Source organism: Erpetoichthys calabaricus, chromosome 14 (genome assembly GCF_900747795.2).
Source record: "Erpetoichthys calabaricus chromosome 14, fErpCal1.3, whole genome shotgun sequence".
Taxonomy (NCBI): domain Eukaryota; kingdom Metazoa; phylum Chordata; class Cladistia; order Polypteriformes; family Polypteridae; genus Erpetoichthys; species Erpetoichthys calabaricus.
Window position 1 is genome coordinate 26,427,578 of NC_041407.2, and position 24,346 is coordinate 26,451,923.

Here is a 24,346-nt window from a genome sequence, read left to right on the forward strand (position 1 = left end):
TGATGTTATATATTATTTGAAATTGGAAAAAATCAAATTCTCACTTAGAGGATCTGTGCAGAACTTCTTCAAAACCTGACAGGATCTAATCAATAACATTTTAGAATAAGCATTTAAAGCTTTACAGTTTCCCGTTAGAATAGCTTGTGCAAAGACAATTAACAAATCTCAGAGCCAAACATTCAAAAAAATGTTTTTATTTAATAGAGAGAAAGAAACGAAATTCAATCACAGACAGTTATACGTTGTGTTGTCACGATGAAAGTCCAAACACAGAATCAAAATTCAATGTGATATTGGCAAAAATTTAATTAAAAAAATTGTTTTGCTGAAGTTTTACAGGAAAAGTGTAAGTTTAAAAAGTATTTGCGTGTTAATTTCAAAGCCAAACAGAACAAAATCGTATTACTCAATGAATAACTCTAATGCAACATGAAACATAATTTACTTTCAAATTATTACGTTTTACTATTTTTTAATATGATTAACTACTTGCTGTAATGTAAAATAGTTCTATTATGCATATGTAACATTCCCATGAAAATAAAAAACTGTTTAAATTGTACAACCACATCCCCATACGCGAGCGACAGAACTGCAAAGAGGCTAGCATGTAGTGCAGGACAAGTTTGGTATTTTTCAAGTCAAAGTTATTTCTTCACAAACAAGGTATGCTGTATGTGCATGTGCCACATTTCTGTGCAGTCACCTTTGTAGTATAATGTTCCTGACCACGGCTATTATGCATTTCACAGTGCTGCAACATCATTTTGTTTTTCACATGGGCTCTGCCATGTTATCATTCCAGTTACTGGTATGCTCCTTCCAAGGAAAGTTGTTCTGGATGGGTGCTACATTTTATGTCATCAGTGCGACCCCTTAAATCTGAGACAGAGGCTATGGGCCAAGGGGAGGGGGAAGCATGATGTCAGGAATGGGGAGTCGGTCTACCTCTATGTTTTGGAGTGTAACTTGTCTCCCCTTAGCTAGCAATACCTTTTAGTTTATTAATTTTTAATGTTTGTCTCGTTTCACTGCTATGCGGGCGGAGCCATGGGGGATGGCTAGTCACTTATAAAGCAGCAGTAGTTTGAATTTTGATGTCCAATTCACTGCAACTATCACTCGTTATGTGTGCTCCCAGGTACTTGAACTGGTCTAGTCGTCTTAATGGCTTGCCTCTGAGCAGAATTTATTCATTGTTTGCACCTTAGTCGCTGCTCTGGGATGCTTTAAACCAGTAGTTCCCAAACTCAGTACTGGGAACTACCTGTGGCTGCAGGTTTTTGTTCCAACCAGATTCACAATAAGTGATAGTAACTGATGATGTATCTCCAGTTAATTCCAAATAATGATGCTGAGGCAGGTGTGGAAGCAATAGCTGTATTTCTTCGCAAGCTCAACAATACAACAACGTACACTACCCAAAATTCTCCAGGCACCATTACATTTCCAGTCCCCCAAACTAAATCATCTAGAATAATCTCACAACCTAGGAAAATAGCTAGAGTTCCCCTAACAAAATATAATGTATAAGTAGTATCTCACTTTAAAACATCCATCCATCCATTATCCAACCAAAGGTAGGCTATATCCTAGCTACAGGGTCACGGGGGTCTGCTGGAGCCAATCCCAGCCAACACAGGGCGCAAGGCAGGAAACAAACCTCGGGCAGGGCGCCAGCCCACCGCAGCACACACACACAGCCACACACCAAGCACACACTAGGGACAAGATTGCTCTAAAACAATTGACAATAATTGATCTCATTTACTTAGTCAAACTTTTTTTTCTCTAATCTTATTCTGCATTCAGAAAAGCACAGTAGTATGATTTTTACATTATAAAAGATTTAGAATTGGTTTTTTTTTATAGCTTTAAATGCTTAACTCTTTTCGTGTTGTTTTTCCCTTATTCTGTGTAGTCTGCTCTCCTCATTGTATGCTAATAGTGACAATTAAAAACAAGCAAAGCAGACACCCTGGCGAACAACACTAAATGATGAATGGCTGCAACTGCTTCAGCGTCACACCCATTAATTTTGATTAATAATGGTAAGGCAGAATGAAAATCAGGATGAGTGTAAATAAAAAGTAAAAAATATATATATATTGTCCACATATAACTGCTTAATTTTTATTAAAATGTATTAACACACTTACTATTGTAATTTCTTCATTGACCTCAAAACATAGAAACTGAGGAATAATAGCTCACTTAATTAGGCTAGTAGTCCAATTTAAAAAGTTGGTTGGAACAAAAACCTGCAGCCCCAGGGGGTCAGCTGAAGCTAGTCTGGGAACCACTGCTATAAACCATTCTGTTTTAGTATCACTCATCTTGAGATCATATCTGGAAATGCTGCCATTGACTTTGTCAAGCAGATGTTGTGCTTCTTGTGTGTGTTCATCCAGAAGAGTTATGTTGTCTGTGAATCGGTGCTTGTTGATCGTTCTTACAGATATATTTACCCTAGCATTGTACATATCGTCATCCAGCGCTTCATAAATGCATCACATCTTTAGTTTCACTTGTAAAGTGTTTACAGCTGCCTATTTGGCTCTATTCATTTTTAAAGTATTTTAAATAGTAAGAATTATAAACACTAATACATTTTGTATTAAAAATCAATTTGTCAGGTCTTCTGACTTGAATATATGAATACCTTTTAATGTGTTTGTTTGAGATTCCAAAGCTCTCAAAGCCATTGCCTTTAGTTTAAATCTTAGCACTTCCTCAAACACCCCACCCCTTCCATGCTGATAATCACGCTACTGTATCTATGAAGATTACAAATTTGTGGAATTGTCATCACCCTTTGTCTTCTTTTATTCTCTTCCTCCTCCAGCTCTGACATTTCCTTGCTCTGCATATCATATATATCATATGGTGCACCTCCTTACAATGGCTTAATTGTGTTAAGGGCCATGGGAATCTCAAGTATATCCTGTCAACACTGGGAGAAACTAAGGAATCATCACAGAGTGGAGCAACAGACAATGTCGATGTCATTTTATTTATAGAGCACATTTAAAACACCATCAGTTATGCTGTAGCCAAATTGCTTTACAATTGGAAATACAGAATCAATCTTACTTGTGAATTTGTGAATTTCCCCTTGGGATTAATAAAGCTATCTATCTATCTATCTATCTATCAATGGTAAAACGGATATGGACACAGGTACATGGCATGCCCATGGACGCAGGAGACATAGTGCACAGGCGCCGACAGCGAGCGAAGTCTGATCCACCAAGAACGAAGGAGTCACAGCTCAAAAATGAAGGGGCTCAACTAACGTAAATAAGAAATGAGGCAACGCACCCATAGGTAACGACACAGCCACACAAAAAAGAGGATTCCGCGCTGCACCCCAGAGTCAAACGGAAGAGGCTACGAAGGCCCCACAGGTCCACAAAGATAGTACGGAAGGCGCGTGAAAGTACGAAAGGCGCATGCGCCTACAACGCGCTTCTGAACTAAACGGCCACACTACACAGCATGGTCCACGCGCTTCTAATACACCTACGGAGGCCCCACAGGTCCACAAAGATGTGAGCCCGCATGGATAAAAACAATAGACGTGGGCACCTACAACGCGCGCCTGAAACCGCGGAAGCAAAACTGTCTCGGCTCCAAAACCAAACAGCTCGAATAACAGAGCTACAAAAACGAGCCCGCATGGACAAATACAATGTACATAGATGCCTACAACGCGCATCTGAAACTGCGGAAGTAAAGCAGGCACGGGTTCAAAACGAACGACCACAACTGACGGAGATACATACGGAAGCAAGCCCGCCTGAATACAATTAATGAACGTAGGCACCAACAACACGCCTCTCAAACAGCAGAGTGAATAGATAAACGGCAAAGAAAGGAACGACAGACGGCCGATAAACAATTCCGCCAATTAGCTGACAACGCATTCTGTAATGAGTTCACTATTAGTGGACATTCATTAGGATTAATGAATATACTTCCCTTGTTCGTCATCTACACCTTTACACTCCAATATATCTCATACATTCATCAATGTATTTCGGGTTACCCAACACCGGGGGTAGGCGAGCGAAGCCCCCTTGTCTGTCTGTCTGTCTATCTATCTAACAACATTCTGGAACAACTGCAACCTGTGTATCAGAGATTTGCTGATCCCAGAATAAAATGAGTTACAGTAATCAAGACCAAAAAAAGATAAAAGCATGGGGAACTTTCTCAAGATCCCCAGGAGATAAAAAGTTTAACCACAGCTGAAGCTGGAAAAAGCCACTCCTGACTACAGAATTTGTCTGTTTCTAAAAAGAGAGGTAACTATCAAAAATAATCCCAAGATTCCAAACATGAGGATTGCAAAAATCTGCAAGACCCACTCATACAAAAACCCAGTTTAGAAACACGAATTAACATAACACAAATGCATTTGGTATGTAGGAGGAAAACTAAGACACACACAAACACAGGGGGAGCAGGCAAACTCCACACAGGCCAGGCCAGGATTTGAATCTGGATATGCAAGGCATCCGCACTAATCAACATACCAGCAGGCTGTCCTATAACTGTCATAGCAAATCAAACTTTTCTTTATAATAGTTTTTATTATCTTTATATAATTATTAGCAATGCATACATATTCCAGGGACAACTATCAAATTAACATTTTTTCTTTTTTCATCAATTTACTAGATTGTTGGGACAATTTACAGATGTCAGTTGCTCTATTACATTACATATATTATGGATTGTAGGAGGAAACTGGAATATCAAATGAGCATTGAGGCACCAGTGCTAACCACTGAGCTTCTATACTGATTTCCTGTCAATTGTCCAGATTTAGAAAAACTTGTTTTATATACACATACAGGTATTTCTGTTTTCTTTTTCTTTTTTCTTTTCCACAGCTCCACTTCTCAATTTTATCCAAGATTCTCTCCTCTCTTGTGTTGCAATAGATGGTAAAGGATAATGAACAAGAAGACCAAACACACAACCTTACCCAGCATTTCACAACATTCTTGAAAGCTGCCCTGACTTGTATAATTGTATCCTGGAAATGTTGGTGGGCTGTGATGTGCACCGTAAACTGTACCATATGATCTTCCTACTACCCTGACCTGGCCTGTTGGGGCTCTAATCTCAGTTGAGGATTCCAGTGGTAAAATCCTGGGAGACAATTGTGTGGAATATGTGTGTGACTGTTGAAGGACCTGTTCAAAGTGATCATGAATGTAAATCAGCCTACACCTGATCTGGTCCAAGGTTTCACTGTTGACATCTTTCAAAAGGTTTGTCTCATTAAAATGGAAGAACTCACGAGGAACATCCCACAGCCACGATTCATATCTGCCTTCCAGAACTTTATTCCCCACAAACATGTGTGGGAGGTGCTGTTGCGTCATACATTTTGCCAGGTATATGAGGAGACCTTTTATTCGAGCTTCCAGGTTGTGGTTCTTCCAGGTATATCCATTAGTTTGCAACACCTGATGGAAAAATGCTGTCTTGAGGTAAAAAGAAGGACAACTGGAGGACAGCTGGGAGGACGAGCACATTCTCTTATCATTCTCTCTCAGGTATTTTAGTATCTTCAGGCACTTGAAGTAACAGGAGTTTTCTGGCAGGCTGTTAAAGAAAGCCTTTTCGGTAGTAGAGAAGGAAAGCCTCCATGCAGCTTCCCCAAAGTTTGAGGTCATCTTTGCCACAAGGAAAACACCCCGGTATGGAACAGCGGGCACAATATCGACATTCACCTCCTTCCCAAGCCAGTCAAAAACGAGAGTCCTTGCAGGGCCACTTGTCCGAAATCTGAAGTTGAATCCAGGGAAGTGCATGGCAAGCTCAGGCAGAGTATGAGCACACATGGCCTGGAACCACCGCTGGATCTTCTCCGCAGACAATACATGGGGATACCAATGAAATGGAACACAGAACTTCTCTTTGAAATCTAAATCTTTAGCCCATATGGAAGTAAACTGTAACATGCTTACTGTTGATCTTGGAGTTTCAATCTGAATGACTCCAAAGCAAACTGGAATAACTGGATTCTTATCTGAGAAGATTATCTGGTCCCATGTTATCTCAATTGGAACCATGAAGTCAAACTCCAAGTCTGGTTTTACTTTCACACCTTCAAAAGCACTGCCAGTGCCAATGGGCTTCAGATGTATCTTGGGGTCTCTTGGTTTTACATGTTTCTGGACTGCTGCCAGGAGAGTGGTGACCACATGTTCTGCTTTTGATTTGTAAGAGATGAAGTCTGTGACATTGAAGTCCACTTTGCTCTGGTAGAGTTCCTCTAGCATTTCCAGAGTGGACATCATTCTGCTTAGTGGTGTGTGAGGTACAGCTGCAGATAAAGGAACAAAAAAGATAAATAAGATTCCATAAACATCCTTGAGATTCCCGAAGCTTGGATTGCTTCTCTACTAGCCAAGCACTCAGTGTGCAGCTTCTTATTTAGCCAAAATTCCAACAGTTGTGGCTTATTAGGGCAAAAACTATAAGGGGGGCAGCTTGTTAGCCGAAGTCTCCAGGACTCTGAACAAATCTGAATTCTCATATAATCTAGTCTATCATTTTCCTTTGTACTTCTACTATTATCTATTGTACCGTTGTATTCCTGAAGCAATGATAGATTAGCCATCTAGATCTGTGAAGAGGATTACCTGTGTTCTGTCTTATGTTTTGTATTGTATTTACCCCATTTTTGACACCCATTGCACACCCAACCTACCTGAAAAGGGGTCTTTCTCTGAATTGCACATCCACAGATTTCCATTTTTTCCATACAAGGTTGTTTTTAGAAGATTTCTTGTCTTCCTAGTGAGTCAGGGCTTGTGGGTTGGGGGCAGTCAAAAAACAGGGGCTGTTAAAGCCCATTGCAGCACTTCTTGTGTGATTTTGGGCTATACAAGAAATAAATTGTGGTTGTTGTAGTGGTGAAAAATGTATGAACTGGACATGTAATGTGACAACAACATACAATTAAAGTCTGCACTTGTTTTTGTTCAGGCCTACGAACTCAGAAAATGCAAAGTCTCTGATATAATTAATGACATGCTTTGAAGAGACAGTGCTAGATGAACATCAGCTCTTTGAAAAACTGAAATTGTGTTTCAGAGCACTCCACAGCACTGAATCTTCCCTGTTGGGAGTAACCAATGATGTTTTGCTGGCAATTGATACTAGGGACTGTGTCTATTTGACGTTACTAGATCTAAGTGCTGCTTTGGACACAATTGACCACGCCATCTTGATAGATTTTCCCTTGCCTGGTTTAAATCCTATTTTAAAGATAGATCTTTCTTTGTTCCTGCTTTGGCAAAAGTCAGCAGGCAGTAATTGTGACCTGGCTGATTTAAGGTGAACCTCTTCTGGACAGGTCAGTGATGGTCCTGGCCTGCTTTATGTGTTTTTTGGAGGCCTCATATACCTTGTCTGTTTCAAAACAGCAGGTTAGGTGGATTGGCATTGTTACATGGGCTCTAGTGTGTGTGTGTGTGTTCACCCTGTGATTGACTGGCACCCCATTCAGGGCTTGTTCCTGCCTTGCAACCAATAATTGATGGGGAAGCTCCAGCTGCCCTGTGACCCTGTCCTGGATAAGCAAGTTAATAAAATGGATGGATGATACAGGGGTCAGAACTTAAAAGTTTAATGGGAGGGATTGTCTACTTTGGTCATGCTCTTGGGCACATTAGACAGAATATATGTCTTATGGCACCAACTAAAGGGTAACACTTGCTCTTCCTTCTGGGCAGGCTCAATGGAAAAAAAAAAAACCAGATAGATACTTTATTAAAGGGGCAATTCACATACTCCAGCAGCAGCATACTGATACAAAAAAACAATATTAAAGAGTAATAAAAATGTAAGTAAAAACAGACAATAACTTTTTATAATGTTAACGTTTACCCCCCGGGTGGAATTGAAGAGTCACATAGTTTGGGGGAGGAATGATCTCCTCAGTCTGTCAGTGGAGCAGGACGGTGACAGCAGTCTGTCGCTAAAGCTGCTCCTCTGTCTGGAGATGACACTGTTTAGTGGATGCAGTGGATTCTCCATGATTGACAGGAGCCTGCTCAGCGCCTGTCGCTCTGCCACAGATGTTAAACTGTCCAGCTCCATGCCAACAATAGAGCCTGCATTCCTCACCAGTTTGTCCAGGCGTGAGGCGTCCTTCTTCTTAATGCTGCCTCTCTAGCACACCACCGCGTAGAAGAGGGCGCTCACCACAACCGTCTGATAGAACATCTGCAGCATCTTATTGCAGATTTTGAAGGATGCCAGTCTTCTAAGGAAGTATAGCCGGCTCTGTCCTCTCTTGCACAGAGCATCAGTATTGGCAGTCCAGTCCAATTTATCATCCAGCTGCACTCCCAGATATTTATAGGTCTGTACCCTCTGCACATCTGTCCTGTACTAAATAGGAGATTTTTTTTTAACTGATTAGTTTTTCCCATGGTCTTTGTTAAGGAGGGACATCACCCTTCCTCCACAAATCAAGCCCTGACTACAATCCCAATACTGGATTTTCCATTCTAGATTCAGTATCATTTTGGGGTCAAGTCTGATTCTACCTAGAAAAGTGCTCTATATAAGTTGGTGTTGCTCTTTCAAGCTGTGGATTCTCCTGTTTACACATTTTTAGGGAAGTCACAGAATATGGTAGAAGGACTCTTTTAAATGAGAAAGACAACATCATACCATTCATTATTATAAAGAACTTGATCAACTGGTACTGGCAATTCTCGGAAGAATGTGAAATGAAGCAAATGTCAGTACTTATTTAAATAATTTATGACAGAATCAAATAGTTTCCTTTCATGTCAAAACATCCTTTTTGATGAGGTTTTTAAAGAAGTAATTGGCTGCCATCCATTGTCTAAACATGCTTATCCTGAGCTGGGTCACTGGGAAGCTGGAGCCTATCCCAACAAGCACCAGACAGGAATAATCCCAGGATGGCATCACTTGTCCACCTATAACCAACATGTCTTTGGACTGTTAGAAGAAATCTACACAGACACAAGGAGCACCTGGAGAACACGGAAACTACACACAGCGAGCACCTGGGACTTGACCGCCAGTCTCCTTTCTGCAAAGGAAGCAGTTTACCACTTCAACACCATGCTGGCATAATTAGTTACATTATTAGATTTTTTGTCTTACACTTCTCTAAGTTTTAAAGCATGAAATGAGTTGTGTTATTCTAGTGGGATAAATTAAGAAAGAGTAGCAGCCATTAGCAGAGAGTTCCCAAACCTCCATCTGCTTCAAAGATATCAAAAGAGAAGCAGGTGCTGAAAAGAAAGAAAAGTCTGAAATGGAGACCCAAAGCCAGGCCCATTTATGAGTGGATTTTTGGAAAATTTGTCATAATGAAGAGCACGGTGGCACCTTACATTCCCACAATGTCAAACAATAGCTGTTAAATTTTAGAGTCTAAAACTGTTAAATAGCAAAGGTGAAGAACTGTAAAATGGTAAAGCTCTGTTTCAAGAAACAACAAAGCACTGAAATAATACAGTATATACAGAGAGATACAATATTATTAACACTTGTGAGATGTAGCCTGAACACCATGAGAAAGACACCAGAACTTTTAAAAAACACACAGTTTATTAACAGTTAAATTCCGCACACACACAGTGCCCCTTACACGAGCCTTGAAACGTCTGTGGGCCACCTTAATTCCTCTCTCGGGAGCTTCGTCCTCTTCCACCCGACTCTCACTCTCTGACTGTAGGAAGGCAGCCCCTTTTATAATCACCCGGATGTGCTCCAGGTGCTCGTTGACGTCCTTCCGGCGGCACTTCCTGGTGTGGCGGAAGTGCCGCATGAGCACCCGGAAGCACTCCAGGCATCCCTAGGAAGGTCTTCCATCAACCCTCTCGGGTGTGGCGGAATCGCAGGTATTCCGGGCTCTATGAGGCTCGGGTAGCCCCCTGGCGGTGGCCACAGGCCCCAGTGGGTTTGAGCCGCCACACTCTGTACCCATGGTCCACACACTATCCAGGGCGGTTGCCCCCTCGTGGTCTGCGGATTGTATAGTCTGCCTCCCGGTCCTTCCAGGTGTCCCGGCTGGGTCTGACCCCCAGCCTCCTGCCACACACTGTTAACCCATAAAAATACATAAACAATTGAAGATGTGAGCTCCAAAATCTGCTAATTACACCTTTTGGTAAAATTTAGTGAACACGTGATTGTGACTTTTCATGCAGTTGGTCATGCGCCGAAAATATGTTTGAGATTCAAAACTTGCTAATTGCAACAGTGTAGCGCTATAGTTTTAGGGATTTAGTTTCAAAATCTGCTTACGGACCCAGATTTTCCTATTTATCTCCAAAATATATCTTTTGTACTTAGCTGATTTTGGAACTGAGCTCTTCAATTATAACCCTAACAACAAAAACAAGATAATGCCATCAGAAAGGAAATCGCCTTCTACCTTCCATTTTACTGCACCAAGCTGTTTAACGAAAAGTTGCTGTTTGTCGATCCCAGTGTCCAGTTTGCTCTATTCCACTGTTACATGGTGGCCAAGAAGATATATTCTGTTACTTTAATCAGCTACCTTGCATCAATTTAACTCAAAATGATCATATGTACAGTATTGGCTTTATGGAGCTGTTTCTTTAATATTATATTTAATTATTGTGCACCCGAGATAAAAAAAGTGTGTGTGGGTACCATGTCGAGAAGGATGCAATTTTGAATAACTTTTTCAACATTTTCTATTTTTTTCTTTTTTTGTGGCGGCACTGATTTGTAAATTTGCATACTGTCATAATATTTGCATAAGGGAATGCCTCCTTTTCCAGGTTGTTCCTGGTGAACTGCATACCTGCGCACAGTGGAGTAAAAAACTTAAACAGAATTAGCAAACTTCTTTATCCCCCCCAAGTTCTGAAGGTTAATTGAGGCTATGGAAGCTGATTTATGGTGGGTTGTTTTCAATAAACTGGCAAATGTGTAGTACACCATACAATACAAAACCAAACTTTTCCTCGCCAATAGGTGCCATTGAATGTTTAAAATGAAATAGCATATGCGTATATAAATCAAATCTAAAATATATCTTTGTCCAATGTTTTTGGATGGAGAATGGTCTTCGTTTAAGAGATGAAAATGGGAAAATGTCGCTTAACATGACTGTTTTTGTTGTATGGTGTTATGAAATTATTGTGTATTTTTTAATGTGTAAATAAAACTTAGTTTCACAAAAAAAAGTACTTTCTCTCTATTATAAAAGAAAATCTCGAGACGAGACTATTGGCAAGAGATTTTTTCATGTCCCGCCCTCCTCTCAACCATTTACGGTTAACAGCCCACACCTACAGTCCTCTCACCTCTCATTCGTGTGAATGCTTTTCACAGACACAGTTCCTCCTCTCTCAGCTCTTATAAATTTTTACATTTTGCTCACTTTAAGTTCCCAATAAAAGAAGACTTATTATATCCAAATCTTAATTAAGAATTTCATCCTGAAGGGTTATCAACAGAAAAAATGAGCAATCCTAGCACTGAGAAACGATGAAGTCAAACGAATTAACACGAAAATTGTTGATCGGTTACACGGCAAATTGGTTAAATGCATATCAATAGACTATGCTGAAACATTTGGTAGTGATCATGCGGAAGATGAAAACATCAACTTATAATATCCCGTACAATATCTACAACCATTAACACCGTCCAGTCTTCCACCAGCCTAATTACTGTTGAAAGAAGGATGTATCGTAAAATTTTAACAGGTGACAAGAAAGGTAATGTAGTAAGTCTTCTGCAGATAACATTAGACACCAAAGGAGATCTTGATATGCCATTTGTATTAAAATGTTTACAGTTTTCTGTTAGAATAGCTTTTGCAAAGACAATTAACAAATCACAGGGACAAACATTCGAAAAAGTTAGTTTATTTATTAAAGAGAAAGAAACGATATTCACCAAACACAGAATCAAAATTCAATATGATATTGTACAAAAAGTTAATTCCAAATATTGTTTTACTGAAGTGTTACAGTAAAAGTGTAAGTTTAAAAAGTATTTGCGTGTTAATTTCAAAGCCAAACAGAATGAAAACGTATAACGCAACGAATAACTCTAAACGCAATATGAAACATAATTTTCTTTCAATTTATTACGTTTTACTATCTTTTACAGTTCCAATGCATAAAAAAATATTTTTACAAGACGCGCTTCTGGTCAAAAAAATTCGTCTCTGTTTAATTAAGCATAACTACATGCGATACAAGTGCCATTAGTGTCCAAACTGACAGGTAATATACTAAAAACGAAAGTAACGAAGAATGATGGAACAGTAGATTAACAAAATAAATATTGAAGTCTGCGGTGAGTTGGCACCCTGCCCAGGATTGGTTCCTGCCTTGTGCCCTGTGTTGGCTGGGATTGGCTCCAGCAGATCCCCGTGACCCTGTGTTCGGATTCAGCGGGTTGGAAAATGGATGGATGGATGGATATCTTTTACAGAGAGTGTTAATTGCTCTCTCTAATGTAAAATAGGTAGGTCTTGTGGGAAGCAGCCCGGACACAGACAGACGGACATCATTTTAAAGTCCAACACACATTTATTGTACAAGTAGTGAAGCACAAACCCAGTGACGCAGCACCAATCACCCCACAAGTCCAGGCCAACACAATATGCCTTTCCTCTCTTCAGGCCGCCTCTTTCCTCTCCCAGATCTCGTCCTCTTCCACCCGACTCCAGCCCTGAATGAAGGGAGGCAGCCCCTTTTATGTTCCCCCAGATGTGCTCCAGGTGTGCTCCGGCAATCTTCCATCGACACGCCCCAGTGTGGCGGAAGTGCCGGCTGTATCCCCGGAAGCACTCCGGGTGTCCCTGCTCCTCTTCCCCCCCAGCACTTCCTGGTGTGGCAGAAGTGCTGAGGTCCAGGGCTCTCCAGGAATTGGGGCGCCCCCTGGCGGTGACCACGGGCCCCTCCAGGGTTGAGCTTTAAAGCTCTGTACCCGTGGCCCCCACAGCAACCAGGGCGGTTGCCCCCTCGTGGTCTGGAGGAGGCGTGAGCCCTCCTCCGGTCCTCTTGGGCATCCCGGCTGGGTACCACCCCCAGCCGCGTGCCACAGTCTATTATGCAAATGTGACAATTCCCAATCTGTTTAAATTGTACATTGTACAAATTGTACAAATGCGAGTGGCAGAACCGCAAAGACAGTACCGGGTAGTGCCCATCCGGGGGGGTTGACGAGCAATGCGAACAGGGGGAAGAGCCCCCTAGTTAAATAAAAGAAAAAACAAAAAAAGCACTTCTTTGTTAGTGACTGCTTTTACTTAATTGACTCAAACTGTATGTGGGTCTGCGCTTGTAACAGCTTTGTTAATTGTTTATTGATACATTTTTTACAGTCCGCATTATAGTTTACGATAAAAACCTTCATTTGTATTGTAATGTGCTATTAACCCAACAACTGTTATTTACTGTATAATATACAGCTTCAAAAAGTTATATCATAGACCTAAAATATTGTCACCGTATTCTTTATGGTAAAATTCCGGCAACTGCCCCTGCCAGTTTTTCACTATAAATGTAACTTTTATTTTGTTTTTTAACAGTGATCTGTTCATCACCAACTGTCATGAGTTTCACATTCTCTTCACGGCTGTATGGATTTCCCCCCACATTAAAAATACATAAGTGTGTGTTAGGTTGATAAGGAAAACTCTTCATTTGCCTGGTCTTACTGACACTTTACTGGGTTGTGTGGTTCCTTACAGAACCATCACTTAAAAAAGAACCATTTCATTCTGGGAGATGTTCTTTGTGTATGAAATTGGTTCTTGGGGCCTTGAAAAGGGTTTCAAATGGGTGGACAAAACAGAAATCTTTAATATCTTAGAGGGCAGGATACTAACAGATCAAGGAAAGTTGAACTGAGCCTCTTCTCTGTTTAAAGTCAAGAGCCCATTATCATCTATCTAGTCATTATTATTTACAGACCCTGTTATGGATCTAAAGGTTCTTTCTGGAACCTTCATGCGGATGGTTTGGGAATCAAAAATGGTTCCCCTGTGACTTTGCTCTGAAAAACAACTCTTGCACCTTTAATTTTTAAGAGTTTTGGTATGGAAGTGAGTGTGTATGAGGGGGTCCTGACTTGGAATGTGGAATTCCTTTGGGGGTAGATGGATGATCAAAAACATTAGCACTATCACAGAGTGATTATTTCCTGTAGACCAGGGGTGTCCAAACTTGTTCAACTGGGGGCCACATGCAGAGAAATATAGGAAGGGCTGGGCCACCCACTACTAGAAGTGAGGTATATTGCCTCACCTCCTGTGTAGTAAGCTAGCAAAATCAATCAAATAAAGGTAAATTATGCTTTATAATTGAATATGCTTAAAGAAAAAACAGCATCACAGCTCTCCATTAATGGGTTGTCATTTATTATATTACAAGGTGCTCTCATCACATGCAATCGAGTAAAAATCAAAAGCACAAGCTTTATCTGACCCTTGATGTTTTAAGTTAGCTGACAAATCTTCAATTCACCGCACAACTGCGTTTCTGGACAAGTGAACGTTGTTGAATTCCTGCATTTTCCCGTGAGGGGCAGTGAGTTGCGCTACCTCGTAACTAATGTGGCATTTTCTTGTGTTTTGTTAGCAAAGAAAAAATCCTGTTGTTGAGCTTGCAGACTAGCTGCCATTTGCTTAACTTTCTGTTCTCCCTCGGCACCAGTGTACGACGTGTAGGTCGGATGTTTGGTTTCGTAGTGTCGACACACATTATATATGTTACGGCCAAAACCCGAAATTGGCCAAAGCGGGAAATGTCCGGCCAAATCGGGAAATGGCCAATGTCGCTGTAAATTGACCGGCCAATGTCCGATCTTTTCCTCGATTTCGGGATTTGGCCAGCCAGTTTGCGAAATGGCATGGGGCGATCGACCAAAGTCGGAAGGAAAAAGGCATGAGCAGCGATTTGTTGCGCACTTAGTAGTACAATTGCGTTGAGTGTAGCCTTGGCGGTTCATGTTCAGAAAGCGGACGCCACTTGGTTGTTTCACAATAATTAAGATCAGGTATATAAGTAGATTTCACATTTCTGTTATCATTTTAGCAATAAAATAGTGACTTAACATCAGGGACCTATTTTATTGACCTTAAGGTTAGTGTTTGGGCGAGGGGAAGGCCGTCTCATGTGGCGTCTGCTTTGTTGAACAAGACCCGCCTTGAGCAGTTTCTCGTTCAGAATGGAAAACTCACTTCTGAATCTGCATCTGAAAATTTTGAAGCATTTTCGCACCTTGAGCGGGCAGTCTTACATCAGCACATCGGATTTTGACCAGGGAGTTCTCGCCACTTCGCGAAATGGCTGGCCAAAGTAGCATATACGCTGGTCATTTCTAGTACTTCGGAATTTGGCCACACCTCGCGGCCAAAATGTGAAATGGCCGGTCAATTCGGGAACTGGCTGAACTTCGGGTTTTGGCCGTAACCAGGGCCGGATTTTCCTATAGGCTAACTAGGCTTCAGCCTAGGGCCTCAAGATTAAGAGGGGCCTACATTCAAATTGTTAGCAAAATTAAAATTACACTATTCTAAAAACAGTGAACACTAAAACACTGAACCGAAAATAAGGAGAAATTCTACGCATATGACTAATAAACAAACATAAAAATGTATTGGTTAAGATCAACGCGTTCGGCTCATTGGGTCTGTTCGTTTGTATATACTAGATTGCACCAAAGTATAGTTCATACGTTCACTGATTGCTATGGCAAATATTGACGTGCCTTATGCTACTAAGCTCTGGTTTGTTCTTGCATAAATAAAGTGCAGATTGGTGTAGATTGGAACAAACAAACGAACAGACCTATTGATATCCCGACGTTCGGTTATATTCGTGTTACTTCGATAATATGAAACACGTGTTAATGTTATTAGAAAAGATTCTTATTTTAGGATTGTGTACATGATCATTTGATTCTCGCCTTTTGAGTTCAGTAGGTTCAATACTTTAGTGAAGTGTTTATAGACTATTGAAAAAATTTTTGTGACAATATCTTCATTTCGCGGAATTCTAGGTAAGTTCTTAACATATGTTTTAATTTGTATATTTTAAAATGTATAATTATTATTATATTATTATTTGAATTTTGTTTCTTTGTAAATGTTGTGTGTTATGTTTGATTAGTTATTGTTACAAGTACTATATATGGTGCTGAGAATAAATGTCCAAATAAGTGTTCTCGACTTTTTTTTATTTATTATCCGTGCCACATTTTTTATAAAGGTTAGTACCAATCACAACATGTTTCATTTAACATATTGATATATATCACAGTAATGATGTATTTTATTATCTCTCATGTAATTTACAAACTTAAAAATGGAAGGTGAAAAGGCCTCATAAGTGGAATAACCTAGGGCCTCTTTTCATATAAATCCGGCCCTGGCCGTAACATATATACTCTTTCTTCACTGCATTAGTTTAATTGCAAATCAAATAGTCACACTTGTCCTTGACTTCTAGGAAGAAATATTAACTTTCCCATCGTGTCTGAAATTTTCTACACTCACTTGCTATTGTGCGCTTCTTTGGTTCTGCCATTTTTGGTCACCTGTAGCAAAATTGTTCATTGGTTGCGCTCGTTAGTGAAGACGCTGCCTTGATCAAGACAGTAGCTCTGCCTTGTGTTAAACCTAAGAAGTACATTACAGTTAAAAATAAGTTTCCTGTGGGGGCTTTCATTATATATATATTTCATTATATTTTTAGAATTTGCGTGGGCCAATAAAAAATGGACCACGGACCGCAGTTGGCCCACGGGTCGTAGTTTGGACACCCCTGCTGTAGACAAATCTATTCAAAACAAATAAACAAATAGATAAATTAGATTATGCGAACCGCCTTTACACCCACTACTAGAGCGACATGGTGGTGCAGTAGTAGCTCTTCTGCCTCACAATAAGGAGACCAGGGTTGATGTTCCAAGTCCTGCCTGCTTGGAGTTTGCATGTTCTCCGCATGTCCCTCTGGGCACCGAGAAAGATTTGCACAATTATCAGAGTGATTTATGACTGTGGACAGATCTCTTCAAAACAAATAAATATATAAATAATAGATTATAGTCAGTTCTCAATATTTGCATCCAATACTTATAATTGTTCTAATGGACAAAACTACTTAGCTACTCCGATATTGCAGCAGGCGCTCTGATCTGCGGTAATTCTGATCAATTAAATAGGAGACCAGTAACGATAAGCTGCAGCTTTCTTTTATTCCTTCAAAACACGCCTTCTCCTCACACACACACTGTCGAAACAGAGCATCTCAACATCCTTTAAGCGTCAGTTCCCAAAAGACCACCATCCACTGGGACCTCCAGAGCAGTAATCAAATCACAACGTGCTATTTACGGCGCTATGTAATTATTACGAAACCTATTTGGCAGTAACTTTGGCATCACAAGGGGACGGCGGGACCCAGTGGGACTCCGCGCAGCGTCTCCTAAACTGTGGAAAACTCATATTAGTTCATGTGCCATCATCACTCATGATGTCTTGCATCAGCGGTAGGCCTATACTGGAAAATTGATCGGCGATCAGCGAATTGCTTGAATTTGACGCCGCATTGATTGTACATCTCTCACCGCACCGATGTGAGCTCACCGGGGCCGGAAAGGCGACCTTCCCGCCGTGTCCCCTGATCGCCGTCTCTGTTGTTTGACTCATGCCGTGTTGTGTTCATGACCGTGCATCGAGCTGTGAGTGTTAACTAAACTGAACCTATCAATATTACTATATGATCTTTTTCTTAAATTTTGTTACCAAAGACTTTATTATTATACGTGATTTGTTGCTAGTTTTTGTGAGGTCACATTTTTAAAAAGGCTTTCTGATGATCTAAGAGCAGAAATATTTCTATAAAAACAAAATAAAATGTGACCTTGTGCAATACTTGAATGATGATGTTTCCCTGCAAACACGCATCAACTTTTGAAAAAAGTTTAACACCACTTCAAGGAACACATAAAAAAATATTTGACAATTAAAAAAATAGAGGAGCCAAAAAAGAAAATGAAACTAAAGAACTGAAAACAAATTCTTTGTTAACTTCAAAACCAAACTGATCAAATGAATGTGGCAGAAAAGATAAATGAAATGAAAGCGACAGCTTTGACCAACTGAAACTTAGTGTGATCAGTCTTTAACAAAATGTCATTAGTTAAGACTCAATACATTTTTTCTGGATCTGTTTAATCTAATTATACAAGTAAAGAATATTCTAGAAATGAAGAAGATTTTTTGACTGATCTTTTCTCATACGTTATATTAAAAACATTTGACGACTAGTTTACTTCTTGAGAAATGTTAGGTAAGAAAAAAGTCATTCTGAACGTGGACTTTTAAATAAGGGCACCACAATTCAGCTTCATATGTGAGGCTGAGCCACAAGTCCAGAACGAAAAGTGGAAGTCGGACTCGTGCACTTGTCTGCACACACACCTTCGACGACTTACCCGTGAGAATCCCTTGGAAATGTCCGATATTTGCGGAGTCCGTAATTTCACCTGTAGACGCGATGTGCAGGACAGCGATGCTCATCCCAGATGAGTATTTGAAATGGGCGGGGTCATCTCGTCAGCGCGTCGAGGTAAACGCCCACTGAAGAAGCCGCAACAAGGAAACGACACTCGACAGTAAACTAAAGCGGTCTAACTGCTTTTATCAGACAGCTCCCATTGGTGGACCCTTTCGACCGGGTTCTTTTATATTTTTGTGTCTCCGTGCCTTTCTACCATACCCTCCAGCTGCTAATAACCCAGCACTGGAGCAAGAGGATCAGGAAATGAATGGGAGAATATACGAGACATTGATCAGAAAGTTTTGAACTTGAACAAGAAATAGGTATTCTACAGGTGCTGGTTTAGTTAAGTGGCCAAATACAGGTTTCTAGCGGTTTGTTTCTTGTTCCAGAACCAAGTCAACCCCGGTGATGGTGATGAAGTGCCTTGGGACTGGCAGAATAGGTTGGTGGTTCCCATTTTGTTTTTTTAATTCAGACCACGAAATGTGTTCCACTTATGGAGCATCACACTTCTCAATCTCTCTGAAATGACAATTCCAGGATACTGGAACAGAGACTCCTACTAACAGCTGACCCCAGATCCACCTGTTTAGGCTGTGGAGTACTGAACTAATGTTTTGTCTTTTTACAGATATTTGAGTTGGTCCTGAAAATGTTTTAATCTTGTCTGCCTGTGCTTTGTGGCGTTAGACGCAGCGTTTCTCAACCTTTAAGTATTTGCGACCCGAGTTTTCATAACAGTTTTAATTGCGCCCCCCTAACGTTTTTCTGAAAGGAGCCCACTAATACCAATTTGTTCTTTTTAAATTAATGATATATCATAGATGCATATTTATTATACCTACTTAACTTTTATCGACATTTATCTAACTCTATATTTACTTTTCTAGTATCAGAATGTAGTTTAAGTTAATTTGTTTTGGTTTCAATAGAAGTATTTTTCATATTTTCGATTCTTGTTTTCTTTTTTTCACATCTTCGCGCCCCTTTTTTTGTTACTTCACGCCACCAGAGGGGGGACCACCCCACAGTTTGAGAACCACTGCGTTAGAGGAAGCTGTGTACACCATTGTACAGTGGATTCAGAAACCTTTCAGACCCTTTTACTTTCTGCTCACTTTATTGTGTTGTAGATTTAATTTTAAATGGATACATTTGCATTTTTTGCCCATCCATCTACACTCAATAACCCATAATGACAAAGTGAAAACATGTTTTCAGAAAGGGTGGCAAATTTTTTACAAATTAAAAACTGAACGCTCTCGTTCAAGTATTCAGACACCTAATTCAGAACTTTGTAGAAGCCAGTTTGACAGTAATTAAAGTTTCAAGTCTTCTTGGGTAAGTCTCTACAAGCTTTGCACACTACAGTAGATAGATAGATAGATAGATAGATAGATAGATAGATAGATAGATAGATAGATAGATAGATAGATAGATAGATAGATAGATAGATAGATAGATAGATAGATACTTTATTAATCCCAAGGGGAAATTCACATACTCCAGCAGCACCTTACTGATACAAAAAAAAAACAATATTAAATTAAAGATTGATAACAATGCAGGTAAAAACAGACAATAACTTTATATAATGTTAATGTTTAAACCCCCCCACCACCACCCACCCCCACCCCCTCGGTGGAATTGAAGAGTCGCATAGTTTGGGGGAGGAACGATCTCCTCAGTCTGTCAGTGGAGCAGGACAGTGACAGCAGTCTGTTTCTGAAGCTGCTCTTCTGTCTGGAGATGACACTGTTTAGTGGATGCAGTGGATTCTCCATAATTGATAGGAGCCTGCTCAGCGCCCATCGCTGTGCCACAGATGTTAAACTGTCCAGCTCCATGCCAACAATAGAGCCTGCCTTCCTCACCAGTTTGTCCAGGCGTGAGGCGTCTTTCTTCTTAATGCTGCCTCCCCAGCACACCATCGTGTAGAAGAGGGCGCTCGCCACAACCGTCTGATAGAACATCTGCAGCATCTTATTGCAGATGTTGAAGGAGGCCAGCCTTCTAAGGAAGTATAACCGGCTCTGTCCTTTCTAATACAGCGCATCAGTATTGGCAGTCCAGTCTAATTTATCATCCAGCTGCACTCCCAGGTATTTATAGGTCTGCACCATCTGCACACAGTCACCTCTGATGATCATGGGGTCCATGAGGGGTCTGGGCCTCCTAAAATCCACCACCAGCTCCTTGGTTTTGCTGGTGTTCAGGTGTAGGTGGTTTGAGTCGCACCATTTAACAAAGTCATTGATTAGGTCCCTATACTCCTCCTCCTGCCCACTCCTGATGCAGCCCACGATAGCAGTGTCATCAGCGAACTTTTGCATGTGGCAGGACTCCGAGTTGTGTTGGAAGTCCGATGTATATAGGCTGAACAGGACCGGAGAAAGTAGAGTCCCTTGTGGTGCTCCTGTGTTGCTGACCACAATGTCAGACGTGCAGTTCCCAAGACACACATCTTAAAGACGGTCTGTCTTTAAGATAGTCCACGATCCATGCCACTAGGTATGAATCAACTCCCATCTCTGTCAGCTTGTCCCTAAGGAGCAGAGGTTGGATTGTGTTGAAGGCGCTAGAGAAGTCTAGAAACATAATTCTTACAGCACCACTGTCTCTGTCTAAGTGGGAGAGGGATCGGTGTCGCATATAGATGATGGCATCCTCCGCTCCCACCTTCTCCTGGTATGCAAACTGCAGAGGGTCAATTAACAAATCTGTGTCTTTATGTGTACTCCTTCTTTATTTAGTAACCAGTAACGGCCATGCAGTGAATACACTTGACTTGATCATTCCTAGTTTTCATCCTCTTTCTCTGAACGTTTTCATTCGTTTGCTCAGAGGTTGATGCGCTTGCTGTTTTCTAAGCAGCTCTTCTTTTCTCCACCCTAGTGGCAGCTGCTTCTCTTCTTTTGTCGGCATCTTTTCGTGTTAAAACTGATTAAGTCAGTGTTTGTGTTGCAATTAACAAGTACACATGTGCCACACGGCTGCCCTGGTGGCCGCTGCCGAGAGCTGATTCTACAATAAAATAAACATAAAAAGAGGACTAACCTTGGAGGTCAATTATCACCCCAAAAGCGGATAGTAGACGTCACGTAGTAGATGTGTACCAAATTTCAGGTCAATAAGTCAAACGATTTGCGAGCCACAGGTGATTTAAAATCCTGGACAGACAAACAGACAGTCAAAGTAGCGTATTATATAAGAAGATTTGTAAAATCTGTACTTGCATTTTCCCTCAGGACTTAGTGAGGAGCACTATACAAAAATAAACTGAATTGAATTAAACTGATGCGTACATGGTAGTGAGTTGAATAAGATGGTGGGTTAAGATGCTGGACAAAGCTAACAGGCCCAAACATATAGTAAAGGTGTGCTTTGAACATTTAGCAGAGGCTCCCAATCAAGAGAACTGCATCTTCAGAAGAAGTTCACTTGCATCCTGGGAGAGGCAGGAGATATTGAACCCAAACAGGCCATGCTCCATGCCTCCATTGCTGAAGCAGCTGAGCAGAGCTATGACTATAAGGTCATTGGTGTCTGTTGTGGTGACAATCCCAAACCTGGTGGCAGATTCCAGTTGTAAAGACAGCTGTCAGGCAGAAGAATCAGGCCTTCCAAGCTTGGCTAGCTTGTGGGACAACAAATGTAGCCGACAGGAACCGACAGACCAAGCGGAACACAGTGATGGCAGTTGCAGAAACAAAAAACTCAGGCATGGGGGGAGTTTGGTAAGGCCATTGAAAATGACCTTTAGTCAGTATTGTGATGTGAAATTTTGCATACAAGTTGATAAATATTTTGTATGTCTTTATTTGTAACTTAGACAAAGTAACATGCTATTAGTGTTACAATATTGATAATAACAGCAATGGTTTAAGAACCCTTTCCCCCGTTTTAGGAATGAGTCTCTTTGTAATTTTACAACAGAGTTGGGGGATGTGCCTCAAACAAGTTTGGCCAATATTCCTGTGCTGAAGTCTCTCAGTCAACCCCCTCAGGAAAGCCAATCTGCCTAACTGCCCAGCTTTACCTCAGGGGTGTCCAAACTAGGCTCGTGGGCCGACTGCGGCCCATGGTCCATTTTTAATTGGCCCAAAGCAAATTCTAAAAATATAATGACATATGACCCACACATGAAACTTGTTTTTAACTGTATTGTACTTCTTAGGTTTAACACAAGGCAGAGCTACTGTCTTGATCAAGGCAGCGTCTTCACTAACAAGCGCAACCAAAGAACAATTTTGCTACGCAGGTGACCAAAAAATAGCAGAATCAAAGAAACACACAATAGCAAGTGAGTGCAGAACATTTCTGACACGGTGGGAAAATTAATATTTCTTCCCAGAAGTCAAGGACGAGTGTGACTATTTGATTTGCAATGAAACTATTCCAGTGATGAAAGAGTATATATAACGTGTGTCGACACTACGAAACCAAACATCCGACCTACACGTCCTACACTGGTGCCGAGGGAGAACAGAAAGTTAAGCAAATGGCAGCCAGTCTGCAAGCTCAACAACAGGATTTTTTTCTTTGCTAACAAAACACAAGAAAATGCCACATTAGCCAGTTACGAGGTACCGCAACTCACTGCCCCTCACGGGAAAACTTTCTCAGATGGTGCCTCATAAAAAAATCGCAGGAATAATGTGCCTGGAGAAAATGCAGGAATTCAACAATGTTCACTTGTCCAGAAATGCAGTTGTGCAGCGAATTGAAGATTTGTCAGCTAACTTAAAACATCAAGTGTCAGATAAAGCTTGTGCTTTTGATTTTCACTCGATTGCATGTGATGAGAACACCTTCTAATACAATAAATGACAACCCATTAATGGAGAGCTGTGATGCTGTTTTTTCTTTAAGCATATTCAATTATAAAGCATATTTTACCTTTATTTATTTGATTTTGCCTGCGGTGGGTTGGCACCCTGCCCAGGATTGTTTCCTGCCTTGTGCCCTGTGTTGGCTGGGATTGGCTCCAGCAGACCCCCGTGACCCTGTGTTCAGATTCAGCAGGTTAGAAGATGGATGGATGGATGGATTTGATTTTGCTAGCTTAATACACAGGAGGTGAGGCGATATACCTCACTTCTAGTGGGTGGCCCAGCCCTTCATATATTTCTCTGTATGTGGCCCCCAGTTGAACAAGTTTGGACACCCCTGTACTAACACCTCTCTCTCTGTATCAACTGGAACAAAGAAGACAAATAACTTACCGTCCACACATCCGGTTACTCAAAATGGCCTCCATTCCACAATCTCAGCTCCGTTTCCCTGGAATGACGTCACTTCTGACTTTCCCGAGATGACTTTACTTCCGACCCTTCCTAATAATGTCACTTCCGACTCTACCATGATGACGTCACTTCCGTCCCTCTGCTGCAACGTCATTTCCTGTATACCTCATTTCCTGCCACCATTTTGTCTACAAAAACCCACTGTATACAATACTACGCTGTCAAATGATTATTTTTTGATCAAATTTCATTCTTTCGAAAGATTTTTGGTCTGGACATTATACGGGGTCATTTCCCAACTCTTTATGAGACTTTGTGAACTGGTCCAGAATTCAGCTGCCCGCATCATTACTAGAACCCCCTCTATTCACCATATCACTCCCGTTTTGCAGCAGCTTCATTGGCTTCCAGTTCAGTTCCGAATTCAATTCAAAATTCTCCTGTTAAAATTCAATGCTATCCACAACTTCGCCCCTCCATATCTGTCTGACCTCCTCCATGTTACCATTCCCTCCCGCACCCTTA

General features: G+C 40.9%; 1 protein-coding gene across 1 annotated transcript in view; it reads right to left on the minus strand.

Annotated features, from left to right (window-relative positions):
- LOC114664437 (uncharacterized) overlaps positions 1-18,592 on the minus strand; it is a 58,735-nt gene extending 40,143 nt beyond the window's left edge. Inside the window, exons 1-2 of the mRNA XM_028818519.2 lie at positions 18,508-18,592; positions 5,574-6,346 (exon numbers count right to left, since the gene is read on the minus strand). Of these exons, the coding sequence (XP_028674352.2) occupies positions 5,574-6,346; positions 18,508-18,592 (858 nt within the window). The remainder of the gene's footprint in view (positions 1-5,573; positions 6,347-18,507) is intronic.
- Positions 18,593-24,346: the final 5,754 nt, after the last annotated feature.